The following is a 13082-nucleotide window of genomic DNA, read 5'->3' on the forward strand; positions in this document are numbered from 1 at the left end:
CCCGGCCTTAGGGTGATAGATCGCCATGCACGAATGCAGTGTGACCCCGGCCTTAGGGTAATAGATCGCTATGTACATCAGTGTGACCCCGGCCTTAGGGTGATAGATCGCTATGTACATCAGTGTGACCCCGGCCTTAGGGTAATAGATCGCAATGCACATCAGTGTGACCCCGGCCTTAGGGTGATAGATCGCCATGCACATCAGTGTGACCCCGGCCTTAGGGTGATAGATCGCCATGCACGAATGCAGTGTGACCCCGGCCTTAGGGTGATAGATCGCCATGCACATCAGTGTGACCCCGGCCTTAGGGTAATAGATCGCTATGTACATCAGTGTGACCCCCGGCCTTAGGGTGATAGATCGCCATGCACATCAGTGTGACCCCGGCCTTAGGGTAATAGATCGCCATGCACATCAGTGTGACCCCGGCCTTAGAGTGATAGATCGCCATGCACATCAGTGTGACCCCGGCCTTAGGGTGATAGATCGCCATGCACATCAGTGTGACCCCGGCCTTAGGGTGATAGATCGCCATGCACGAATGCAGTGTGACCCCGGCCTTAGGGTAATAGATCGCCATGCACATCAGTGTGACCCCGGCCTTAGGGTAATAGATCGCTATGTACATCAGTGTGATCCCGGCCTTAGGGTGATAGATCGCCATGCACATCAGTGTGACCCCGGCCTTAGGGTGATAGATCGCCATGCACATCAGTGTGACCCCGGCCTTAGGGTGATAGATCGCCATGCACATCAGTGTGACCCCGGCCTTAGGGTGATAGATCGCTATGTACATCAGTGTGACCCCGGCCTTAGGGTGATAGATCGCCATGCACATCAGTGTGACCCCGGCCTTAGGGTGATAGATCGCCATGCACGAATGCAGTGTGACCCCGGCCTTAGGGTAATAGATCGCCATGCACATCAGTGTGACCCCGGCCTTAGGGTAATAGATCGCTATGTACATCAGTGTGACCCCGGCCTTAGGGTGATAGATCGCCATGCACATCAGTGTGACCCCGGCCTTAGGGTAATAGATCGCCATGCACATCAGTGTGACCCCGGCGTTAGGGTGATAGATCGCCATGCACATCAGTGTGACCCCGGCCTTAGGGTGATAGATCGCCATGCACATCAGTGTGACCCCGGCCTTAGGGTAATAGATCGCTATGTACATCAGTGTGACCCCCGGCCTTAGGGTAATAGATCGCCATGCACATCAGTGTGACCCCGGCCTTAGGGTAATAGATCGCCATGCACATCAGTGTGACCCCGGCCTTAGGGTAATAGATCGCCATGCACATTGGTGTGACCCCGGCCTTAGGGTAATAGATCGCTATGTACATCAGTGTGACCCCGCCCTTAGGGTGATAGATCGCCATGCACATCAGTGTGACCCCGGCCTTAGGGTAATAGATCGCTATGCACATCAGTGTGATCCCGGCCTTAGGGTAATAGATCGCCATGCACATCAGTGTGACCCCGGCCTTAGGGTAATAGATTGCTATGTACATCAGTGTGACCCCGGCCTTAGGGTAATAGATCGCCATGCACATCAGTGTGACCCCGGCCTTAGGGTAATAGATCGCCATGCACGAATGCAGTGTGACCCCGGCCTTAGGGTAATAGATCGCTATGTACATCAGTGTGACCCCGGCCTTAGGGTGATAGATCGCTATGTACATCAGTGTGACCCCGGCCTTAGGGTAATAGATCGCCATGCACATCAGTGTGACACCGGCCTTAGGGTGATAGATCGCCATGCACGAATGCAGTGTGACCCCGGCCTTAGGGTAATAGATCGCCATGCACATCAGTATGACCCCGGCCTTAGGGTGATAGATCGCTATGTACATCAGTGTGACCCCGGCCTTAGGGTGATAGATCGCTATGTACATCAGTGTGACCCCGGCCTTAGGGTGATAGATCGCCATGCACATCAGTGTGACCCCGGCCTTAGGGTAATAGATCGCTATGTACATCAGTGTGACCCCCGGCCTTAGGGTGATAGATCGCCATGCACATCAGTGTGACCCCGGCCTTAGGGTGATAGATCGCCATGCACATCAGTGTGACCCCGGCCTTAGGGTGATAGATCGCCATGCACGAATGCAGTGTGACCCCGGCCTTAGGGTAATAGATCGCCATGCACATCAGTGTGACCCCGGCCTTAGGGTAATAGATCGCTATGTACATCAGTGTGACCCCCGGCCTTAGGGTAATAGATCGCCATGCACATCAGTATGACCCCGGCCTTAGGGTGATAGATCGCTATGTACATCAGTGTGACCCCGGCCTTAGGGTGATAGATCGCCATGCACGAATGCAGTGTGACCCCGGCCTTAGGGTAATAGATCGCCATGCACATCAGTGTGACCCCGGCCTTAGGGTAATAGATCGCTATGTACATCAGTGTGATCCCGGCCTTAGGGTGATAGATCGCCATGCACATCAGTGTGACCCCGGCCTTAGGGTGATAGATCGCCATGCACATCAGTGTGACCCCGGCCTTAGGGTGATAGATCGCCATGCACATCAGTGTGACCCCGGCCTTAGGGTGATAGATCGCTATGTACATCAGTGTGACCCCGGCCTTAGGGTGATAGATCGCCATGCACATCAGTGTGACCCCGGCCTTAGGGTGATAGATCGCCATGCACATCAGTGTGACCCCGGCCTTAGGGTGATAGATCGCCATGCACATCAGTGTGACCCCGGCCTTAGGGTGATAGATCGCCATGCACGAATGCAGTGTGACCCCGGCCTTAGGGTAATAGATCGCCATGCACATCAGTGTGACCCCGGCCTTAGGGTAATAGATCGCTATGTACATCAGTGTGACCCCCGGCCTTAGGGTAATAGATCGCCATGCACATCAGTATGACCCCGGCCTTAGGGTGATAGATCGCTATGTACATCAGTGTGACCCCGGCCTTAGGGTGATAGATCGCCATGCACGAATGCAGTGTGACCCCGGCCTTAGGGTAATAGATCGCCATGCACATCAGTGTGACCCCGGCCTTAGGGTAATAGATCGCTATGTACATCAGTGTGATCCCGGCCTTAGGGTGATAGATCGCCATGCACATCAGTGTGACCCCGGCCTTAGGGTGATAGATCGCCATGCACATCAGTGTGACCCCGGCCTTAGGGTGATAGATCGCCATGCACATCAGTGTGACCCCGGCCTTAGGGTGATAGATCGCTATGTACATCAGTGTGACCCCGGCCTTAGGGTGATAGATCGCCATGCACATCAGTGTGACCCCGGCCTTAGGGTGATAGATCGCCATGCACATCAGTGTGACCCCGGCCTTAGGGTGATAGATCGCCATGCACATCAGTGTGACCCCGGCCTTAGGGTGATAGATCGCCATGCACGAATGCAGTGTGACCCCGGCCTTAGGGTGATAGATCGCCATGCACATCAGTGTGACCCCGGCCTTAGGGTGATAGATCGCTATGTACATCAGTGTGACCCCGGCGTTAGGGTGATAGATCGCCATGCACATCAGTGTGACCCCGGCCTTAGGGTGATAGATCGCCATGCACATCAGTGTCAATAAAAACACAGAGCAAGCTAGAGTGTGAATTTGGCTTTATTTGCTATTGCTTACCTGCATGGATTGCTGTGCTATTGCATTGAGTAGTATTCATTGGAATATACATATATATATATATATATATATAAATACAATAAATCTCTGTCAAGCAGATCAATATAACATGCAGATATAAGAATCAGTGTGGCTGCGGGGGTCTCACAGATACGAGGGTCCTGACTCTCTCTTATGTACAGCAGAGCGGTATATTTGTGCGCTTCCATCCTCTGGGGGGGGGGATACAAGAAGGCGTCCATCACATGCAGGGCATGGGACTTCTTCAGCACCATCACGCCAAATCAAGGGCTGTGGCTTCACATTATAGGAATATGGCGTTTGCTGGAGATATCATATAGCTGGCCGGTGACACGGACGCTGAGGGATGTATAAGAGGAAAGCTCATTGTGTCCACACACCCAGCTCACAGTGTTATACAGGGCACCCAATACATGGGAAGGGGCCTCTGCACATTAAAGGGGAACTCCACTCACATTTCTTTTCTTTCAAATCAACTGGTGTCAGAAAGTTATATAGATTTGTAATTTACTTTTATTTAAAAATCCACAGTCTCCCAGTACTTATCAGCTGCTGTATGTCCTGCAGGAAGTGGGGTATTCTCTCCAGTCTGACACAGACAGTGCTCTCTGCTGCCACCTCTGTCCATGTCAGGAAGCAAATCCCCATAGAAAGCCTCTCCTGCTCTGGACAGTTCCTGACATGGACAGAGGTGGCAGCAGAGAGCACTTTGTCAGACTGGAGAGAATACACCACTTCCTGCAGGACATACAGCAGCTGATAAGTACTGGGAGACTGGGGATTGTTTAATAGAAGTAAACATCTAAATAACTTTCTGCCACCAGTTGATCTGAAGGTAAAAAAAAATGTTGAACAATCCCTTTAAACACACACACGCCCTTCCTGGAATTATCCAGCTTGGATCCTAGACAAACATCAAACTACATCATCAAGAAGGAAAATAACGGAGGTACCATAGAGAATTAAGGCAGCAGGATTGTCAGGGTTCATAGTAGACATGTTTTGTATTAAAAAAGGGCTTAAAGGTGAAGTATAACCTAGATCTATTGTAGCCTACAAGACTCCGCAATCTATAAAACACTCGGGGCAGATTTACGTAAAACATACGTAACTGGCAAGTTAAAGGCATGGGCCTAACTACCACCATAGCAGACATAGCGACTGTTACAGGGCCCGCCACATCAGGGGCCCAGTGACCCACTCCAGCAATATACTGGACGGCCCCCTGAGCTGTCATCATTTGTGGCACCTGGTGGCTGAGCAGCCTTCAGGATGCTACAATTGTCCCTTTAACTGCAAGCACTCCTCTCGGCCACTCCTGCAGGGGACTCTTGTCGGGCACTCTTGTCAGGCACTCCCGTGGGGCACTCTTCTCGGCCACTCCTGCTGGGCACTCCTGCTGGGCACTCTTGTCAGGCACTCCCGTGGGGCACTCTTCTCGGCCACTCCTGCTGGGCACTCCTCTCGGCCACTCCTGCGGGGCACTCTTGTCGGGCACTCCTGTCAGGCACTCCCGTGGGGCACTCTTCTCGGCCACTCCTGCTGGGCACTCCTGTCGGCCACTCCTGCGGGGCACTCTTGTCGGGCACTCCTGCTGGGCACTCTTGTCGGGCACTCCTGCTGGGCACTCTTGTCGGGCACTCCTGCTGGGCACTCTTGTCGGGCACTCCTGCTGGGCACTCTTGTCAGGCACTCCCGTGGGGCACTCTTCTCGGCCACTCCTGCTGGGCACTCCTGTCGGGCATTCCTGCTGGGCACTCCTGTTGGGCACTCCTGCCGGGCACTCCTGCTGGGCATTCCTGTCGGGCACTCCTGCCGGCCACTCCTGCTGGGCACTCCTGCCGGCCACTCCTGCTGCGCACTCTTGTCGGGCACTCCTGCTGCGCACTCTTGTCGGGCACTCCTGTTGGGCACTCCTGCAGGGCACTCCTGCGGGGTACTCTTGTCGGGCACTCCTGCTGGGCACTCCTGCAGGCACTCTTGTCGGGCACTCCTGCTGGGCACTCTTGTCGGGCACTCCTGCTGGGCACTCCTGCAGGGCACTTGCAGTTAAATGATAAAGGTTATGACTACACTTGATGGGTTTGTGGTCCGCCAGGGGAGGGGCCCAGCCATTTTTAGTTACACTCTGGTTCACGGCCACCGATGGCAGACCACCTGGGGTCTCCCGTTAGAATGCAGAGGCAGGTTGTACACATAGGCCATCGCCTCATTTATCCTCCATGGGAGCAGTAGAAACAAGTACAGAGTCCGGCTGTAAAGAGGATTAGTGGAGCGATGGCGTACACGGCCCACCATTCCATTCCAATGAGAGCCTGGGGTCCCTGTTCTTGGAATCAGGAAGGGACGCTCTTGTGATCCATGACCACTTGCTTCTCTCGGCTGGTATTAGAGATCGGGGGGCTGTGAACCCCGTTCTGACACGGTTCTGCAACAGTCACCCTTTAAAAGGGAATCTGTCACTGGTTTATGCCGCCCTCATTTAAGGCACCAGAAACCTAAAGACAGAAATGCTAAACAGATCAGTGTATTACGGATATCATTCTGTGCAGCCGTTCTCCTAATGTGCAGGAGAATAGGATTCTTGCTGCACCCCTCCCCCCCGCCCTCCAGCTGCTGAGTGACAGCTGACTGCCTATACACAGCATGGATAGGCAGTTAATCAGCAGCTGGTGGGCGGAGCTTTCTGCTTCTCATGAATATCCAGGACTACAGAGCACACACACATAATGGAGATGACTACTTATTGTCCATGTTATTCAGGAGGAGATCTCTGGATCAGCTGCACAGGACAATGTAAGTGATCCATCATTCTGTTCAGCTTCTCTGTCACTAGTTTGTGTTACCCTGAGATAGGACGCCATACACCTGCTGACAGAGTCTCTTTATATACACATTCTATATTTGTTATGATGCACGGTTCAGATGATACTTCCCCTTTAAGCTAATATAAGAATCCTATCCCTGGAGCTCTGCACTGCAAATGAAACAGGTGGAAGTGAAAACATGCAAACACGTGTGCGGAAACGGCAGGCCTGACGGACAGCTAGGGAGAGACGGATGAGGCTGCTGGTTATCCTTCTAAAGCTGTCTGCAGATTTCACAGTTGTCTTGTCAGATTTCAAGTATCAGTATCTGAAACAAAGCGACACAAACGTCACGTTCAGAGATGCTACATTACACAATACAGATGTTCATGATGGAAGTGTGTGCACTAGCAGTGGTCTGCATGATGGAAGTGTGTGCACTAGCACTGGTCTGCATGATGGAAGTGTGTGCACTAGCACTGGTCTGCATGATGGAAGTGTGTGCACTAGCAGTGGTCTGCATGATGGAAGTGTGTGCACTAGCACTGGTCTGCATGATGGAAGTGTGTGCACTAGCAGTGGTCTGCGTGATGGAAGTGTGTGCACTAGCACTGGTCTGCATGATGGAAGTGTGTGCACTAGCAGTGGTCTGCATGATGGAAGTGCGTGCACTAGCAGTGGTCTGCATGATGGAAGTGCGTGCACTAGCAGTGGTCTGCATGATGGAAGTGTGTGCACTAGCACTGGTCTGCATGATGGAAGTGTGTGCACTAGCACTGGTCTGCATGATGGAAGTGCGTGCACTAGCACTGGTCTGCATGATGGAAGTGCGTGCACTAGCAGTGGTCTGCATGATGGAAGTGCGTGCACTAGCAGTGGTCTGCATGATGGAAGTGCGTGCACTAGCAGTGGTCTGCATGATGGAAGTGCGTGCACTAGCAGTGGTCTGCATGATGGAAGTGTGTGCACTAGCAGTGGTCTGCATGATGGAAGTGCGTGCACTAGCAGTGGTCTGCATGATGGAAGTGCGTGCACTAGCAGTGGTCTGCATGATGGAAGTGTGTGCACTAGCAGTGGTCTGCATGATGGAAGTGCGTGCACTAGCAGTGGTCTGCATGATGGAAGTGTGTGCACTAGCAGTGGTCTGCATGATGGAAGTGCGTGCACTAGCAGTGGTCTGCATGATGGAAGTGTGTGCACTAGCACTGGTCTGCATGATGGAAGTGCGTGCACTAGCACTGGTCTGCATGATGGAAGTGCGTGCACTAGCAGTGGTCTGCATGATGGAAGTGCGTGCACTAGCAGTGGTCTGCATGATGGAAGTGCGTGCACTAGCACTGGTCTGCATGATGGAAGTGCGTGCACTAGCACTGGTCTGCATGATGGAAGTGTGTGCACTAGCACTGGTCTGCATGATGGAAGTGCGTGCACTAGCAGTGGTCTGCGTGATGGAAGTGCGTGCACTAGCAGTGGTCTGCATGATGGAAGTGCGTGCACTAGCAGTGGTCTGCATGATGGAAGTGCGTGCACTAGCACTGGTCTGCATGATGGAAGTGTGTGCACTAGCAGTGGTCTGCATGATGGAAGTGTGTGCACTAGCACTGGTCTGCATGATGGAAGTGTGTGCACTAGCAGTGGTCTGCATGATGGAAGTGTGTGCACTAGCACTGGTCTGCATGATGGAAGTGTGTGCACTAGCACTGGTCTGCATGATGGAAGTGTGTGCACTAGCACTGGTCTGCGTGATGGAAGTGCGTGCACTAGCAGTGGTCTGCATGATGGAAGTGTGTGCACTAGCAGTGGTCTGCATGATGGAAGTGTGTGCACTAGCAGTGGTCTGCATGATGGAAGTGCGTGCACTAGCAGTGGTCTGCATGATGGAAGTGTGTGCACTAGCAGTGGTCTGCATGATGGAAGTGCGTGCACTAGCAGTGGTCTGCATGATGGAAGTGTGTGCACTAGCAGTGGTCTGCATGATGGAAGTGCGTGCACTAGCAGTGGTCTGCATGATGGAAGTGCGTGCACTAGCACTGGTCTGCATGATGGAAGTGTGTGCACTAGCACTGGTCTGCATGATGGAAGTGTGTGCACTAGCAGTGGTCTGCATGATGGAAGTGCGTGCACTAGCAGTGGTCTGCATGATGGAAGTGCATGCACTAGCAGTGGTCTGCATGATGGAAGTGTGTGCACTAGCAGTGGTCTGCATTCTGCACAGCATATTCCCAGTATCAGCTGTTACCTGTAGTAGTTGGGCTTGAATGGTCCGTTCTTGTTGAGCCCAAGATATTTGGCTTGGTCATCAGTTAATTCGGTTAGATGGGCATCAAAGGCGGGGAGGTGTAAGCTGGCCACATATTCATCTGAGAGAAGGAAACGGATGTGGTCAGTGTGTGGTAACACTTCTATCCTGGAGGAATTCATAAACTCATCAAAACCCTGGGTAGATTGCTATTTAATGGTGAATTTAAAGGGCTAGTTCACCAACTTTTTCTTTCAAATCAACTGGTCCCAGCAAATTTACTATTAAAAAGCTCCAGTACTTATCAGCTGCTGTATGTACTGTAGGAAGTGGTGTATTCTCTCCAGTCTGACACAGTGATCTCTGCTGCCACCTCTGTCCATGGCAGGAACTGTCCAGAGCAGCAGCAAATCCCCAAAGAAAACCTCTCCTGCAGAGAGCACTGTGTCACACTGGAGAGAATACACCACTTCCTGCAGGACATACAGCAGCTGACAAGTACTGGAACTTTCTGACACTCCAATCTGTAGTAGCCCTTTCATTGTCTGCTAACAGTAATAAAAAGCAATAGCGGCTTCCTAGTTAGCTGTGGCGGTGTGTAATATAACATATAGGAGAAGCTGCAGCCTCCAGTATGTGTGTAATATAACATATAGGAGAAGCTGCAGCCTCCAGTATGTGTGTAATATAACATATAGGAGAAGCTGCAGCCTCCAGTATGTGTGTAATATAACATATAGGAGAAGCTGCAGCCTCCAGTATGTGTGTAATATAACATATAGGAGAAGCTGCAGCCTCCAGTATGTGTGTAATATAACATATAGGAGAAGCTGCAGCCTCCAGTATGTGTGTAATATAACATATAGAAGCTGCAGCCTCCAGTATGTGTGTAATATAACATATAGAAGCTGCAGCCTCCAGTATGTGTGTAATATAACATAACATATAGGAGAAGCTGCAGCCTCCAGTATGTGTGTAATATAACATATAGAAGAAGCTGCAGCCTCCAGTATGTGTGTAATATAACATATAGAAGCTGCAGCCTCCAGTATGTGTATAATATAACATATAGGAGAAGCTGCAGCCTCCAGTATGTGTGTAATATAACATATAGAAGCTGCAGCCTCCAGTATGTGTGTAATATAACATAACATATAGGAGAAGCTGCAGCCTCCAGTATGTGTGTAATATAACATAACATATAGGAGAAGCTGCAGCCTCCAGTATGTGTGTAATATAACATATAGAAGAAGCTGCAGCCTCCAGTATGTGTGTAATATAACATAACATATAGGAGAAGCTGCAGCCTCCAGTATGTGTGTAATATAACATATAGGAGCTGCAGCCTCCAGTATGTGTGTAATATAACATATAGGAGAAGCTGCAGCCTCCAGTATGTGTGTAATATAACATATAGAAGAAGCTGCAGCCTCCAGTATGTGTGTAATATAACATATAGGAGCTGCAGCCTCCAGTATGTGTGTAATATAACATATAGAAGCTGCAGCCTCCAGTATGTGTAATATAACATATAGAAGAAGCTGCAGCCTCCAGTATGTGTGTAATATAACATATAGAAGCTGCAGCCTCCAGTATGTGTGTAATATAACATATAGAAGCTGCAGCCTCCAGTATGTGTGTAATATAACATATAGAAGCTGCAGCCTCCAGTATGTGTAATATAACATATAGAAGAAGCTGCAGCCTCCAGTATGTGTGTAATATAACATATAGAAGCTGCAGCCTCCAGTATGTGTGTAATATAACATATAGGAGAAGCTGCAGCCTCCAGTATGTGTGTAATATAACATATAGAAGCTGCAGCCTCCAGTATGTGTGTAATATAACATATAGGAGAAGCTGCAGCCTCCAGTATGTGTGTAATATAACATATAGGAGCTGCAGCCTCCAGTATGTGTGTAATATAACATATAGGAGAAGCTGCAGCCTCCAGTATGTGTGTAATATAACATATAGGAGAAGCTGCAGCCTCCAGTATGTGTGTAATATAACATATAGGAGAAGCTGCAGCCTCCAGTATGTGTGTAATATAACATATAGGAGAAGCTGCAGCCTCCAGTATGTGTGTAATATAACATATAGGAGAAGCTGCAGCCTCCAGTATGTGTGTAATATAACATATAGGAGAAGCTGCAGCCTCCAGTATGTGTGTAATATAACATATAGAAGAAGCTGCAGCCTCCAGTATGTGTGTAATATAACATATAGAAGCTGCAGCCTCCAGTATGTGTGTAATATAACATATAGGAGAAGCTGCAGCCTCCAGTATGTGTGTAATATAACATATAGAAGCTGCAGCCTCCAGTATGTGTGTAATATAACATATAGGAGAAGCTGCAGCCTCCAGTATGTGTGTAATATAACATATAGGAGAAGCTGCAGCCTCCAGTATGTGTGTAATATAACATATAGGAGAAGCTGCAGCCTCCAGTATGTGTGTAATATAACATATAGGAGAAGCTGCAGCCTCCAGTATGTGTAATATAACATATAGGAGAAGCTGCAGCCTCCAGTATGTGTGTAATATAACATATAGGAGAAGCTGCAGCCTCCAGTATGTGTGTAATATAACATATAGGAGAAGCTGCAGCCTCCAGTATGTGTGTAATATAACATATAGAAGAAGCTGCAGCCTCCAGTATGTGTGTAATATAACATATAGAAGCTGCAGCCTCCAGTATGTGTGTAATATAACATATAGGAGAAGCTGCAGCCTCCAGTATGTGTGTAATATAACATATAGGAGAAGCTGCAGCCTCCAGTATGTGTGTAATATAACATATAGGAAGCTGCAGCCTCCAGTATGTGTGTAATATAACATATAGGAGAAGCTGCAGCCTCCAGTATGTGTGTAATATAACATATAGAAGAAGCTGCAGCCTCCAGTATGTGTGTAATATAACATATAGGAGCTGCAGCCTCCAGTATGTGTGTAATATAACATATAGAAGCTGCAGCCTCCAGTATGTGTAATATAACATATAGAGAAGCTGCAGCCTCCAGTATGTGTGTAATATAACATATAGAAGCTGCAGCCTCCAGTATGTGTGTAATATAACATATAGAAGCTGCAGCCTCCAGTATGTGTGTAATATAACATATAGAAGCTGCAGCCTCCAGTATGTGTGTAATATAACATATAGAAGCTGCAGCCTCCAGTATGTGTAATATAACATATAGAAGAAGCTGCAGCCTCCAGTATGTGTGTAATATAACATATAGAAGCTGCAGCCTCCAGTATGTGTGTAATATAACATATAGGAGAAGCTGCAGCCTCCAGTATGTGTGTAATATAACATATAGGAGAAGCTGCAGCCTCCAGTATGTGTGTAATATAACATATAGGAGAAGCTGCAGCCTCCAGTATGTGTGTAATATAACATATAGGAGAAGCTGCAGCCTCCAGTATGTGTGTAATATAACATATAGGAGAAGCTGCAGCCTCCAGTATGTGTGTAATATAACATATAGGAGAAGCTGCAGCCTCCAGTATGTGTGTAATATAACATATAGGAGAAGCTGCAGCCTCCAGTATGTGTGTAATATAACATATAGGAGAAGCTGCAGCCTCCAGTATGTGTGTAATATAACATATAGAAGAAGCTGCAGCCTCCAGTATGTGTGTAATATAACATATAGAAGCTGCAGCCTCCAGTATGTGTAATATAACATATAGAAGAAGCTGCAGCCTCCAGTATGTGTGTAATATAACATATAGAAGCTGCAGCCTCCAGTATGTGTAATATAACATATAGGAGAAGCTGCAGCCTCCAGTATGTGTGTAATATAACATATAGGAGAAGCTGCAGCCTCCAGTATGTGTGTAATATAACATATAGAAGCTGCAGCCTCCAGTATGTGTGTAATATAACATATAGGAGAAGCTGCAGCCTCCAGTATGTGTGTAATATGACATATAGGAGAAGCTGCAGCCTCCAGTATGTGTGTAATATAACATATAGGAGAAGCTGCAGCCTCCAGTATGTGTGTAATATAACATATAGGAGAAGCTGCAGCCTCCAGTATGTGTAATATAACATATAGGAGAAGCTGCAGCCTCCAGTATGTGTGTAATATAACATATAGAAGCTGCAGCCTCCAGTATGTGTGTAATATAACATATAGGAGAAGCTGCAGCCTCCAGTATGTGTAATATAACATATAGGAGAAGCTGCAGCCTCCAGTATGTGTGTAATATAACATATAGAAGCTGCAGCCTCCAGTATGTGTGTAATATAACATATAGGAGAAGCTGCAGCCTCCAGTATGTGTGTAATATAACATATAGAAGCTGCAGCCTCCAGTATGTGTGTAATATAACATATAGGAGAAGCTGCAGCCTCCAGTATGTGTGTAATATAACATATAGGAGAA

At 48.6% G+C, this 13082-nt stretch overlaps 1 protein-coding gene across 6 annotated transcripts in view; it reads right to left on the bottom strand.

Annotated features, from left to right (window-relative positions):
* Positions 1-4626: 4626 nt before the first annotated feature.
* Positions 4627-13082, bottom strand: part of AHCYL1 (adenosylhomocysteinase like 1) — a 158077-nt gene continuing 149621 nt past the window's right edge. For 5 of the 6 annotated variants that reach the window (XM_069945862.1, XM_069945863.1, XM_069945864.1 and 2 more), the window contains 2 exons: positions 8688-8808; positions 4627-6776 (listed from right to left, as the gene is read on the bottom strand). In XM_069945862.1, coding sequence (XP_069801963.1) covers positions 6770-6776; positions 8688-8808 — 128 coding nt within the window. In that variant the 3' untranslated portion in view covers positions 4627-6769. Of the gene's footprint in view, positions 6777-8683; positions 8809-13082 lie in introns of those variants that run through there. The other variant, XM_069945861.1, reaches the window with a different exon arrangement.

The sequence above is a fragment of the Dendropsophus ebraccatus genome, chromosome 11 (genome assembly GCF_027789765.1).
Source record: "Dendropsophus ebraccatus isolate aDenEbr1 chromosome 11, aDenEbr1.pat, whole genome shotgun sequence".
Classification (NCBI taxonomy): domain Eukaryota; kingdom Metazoa; phylum Chordata; class Amphibia; order Anura; family Hylidae; genus Dendropsophus; species Dendropsophus ebraccatus.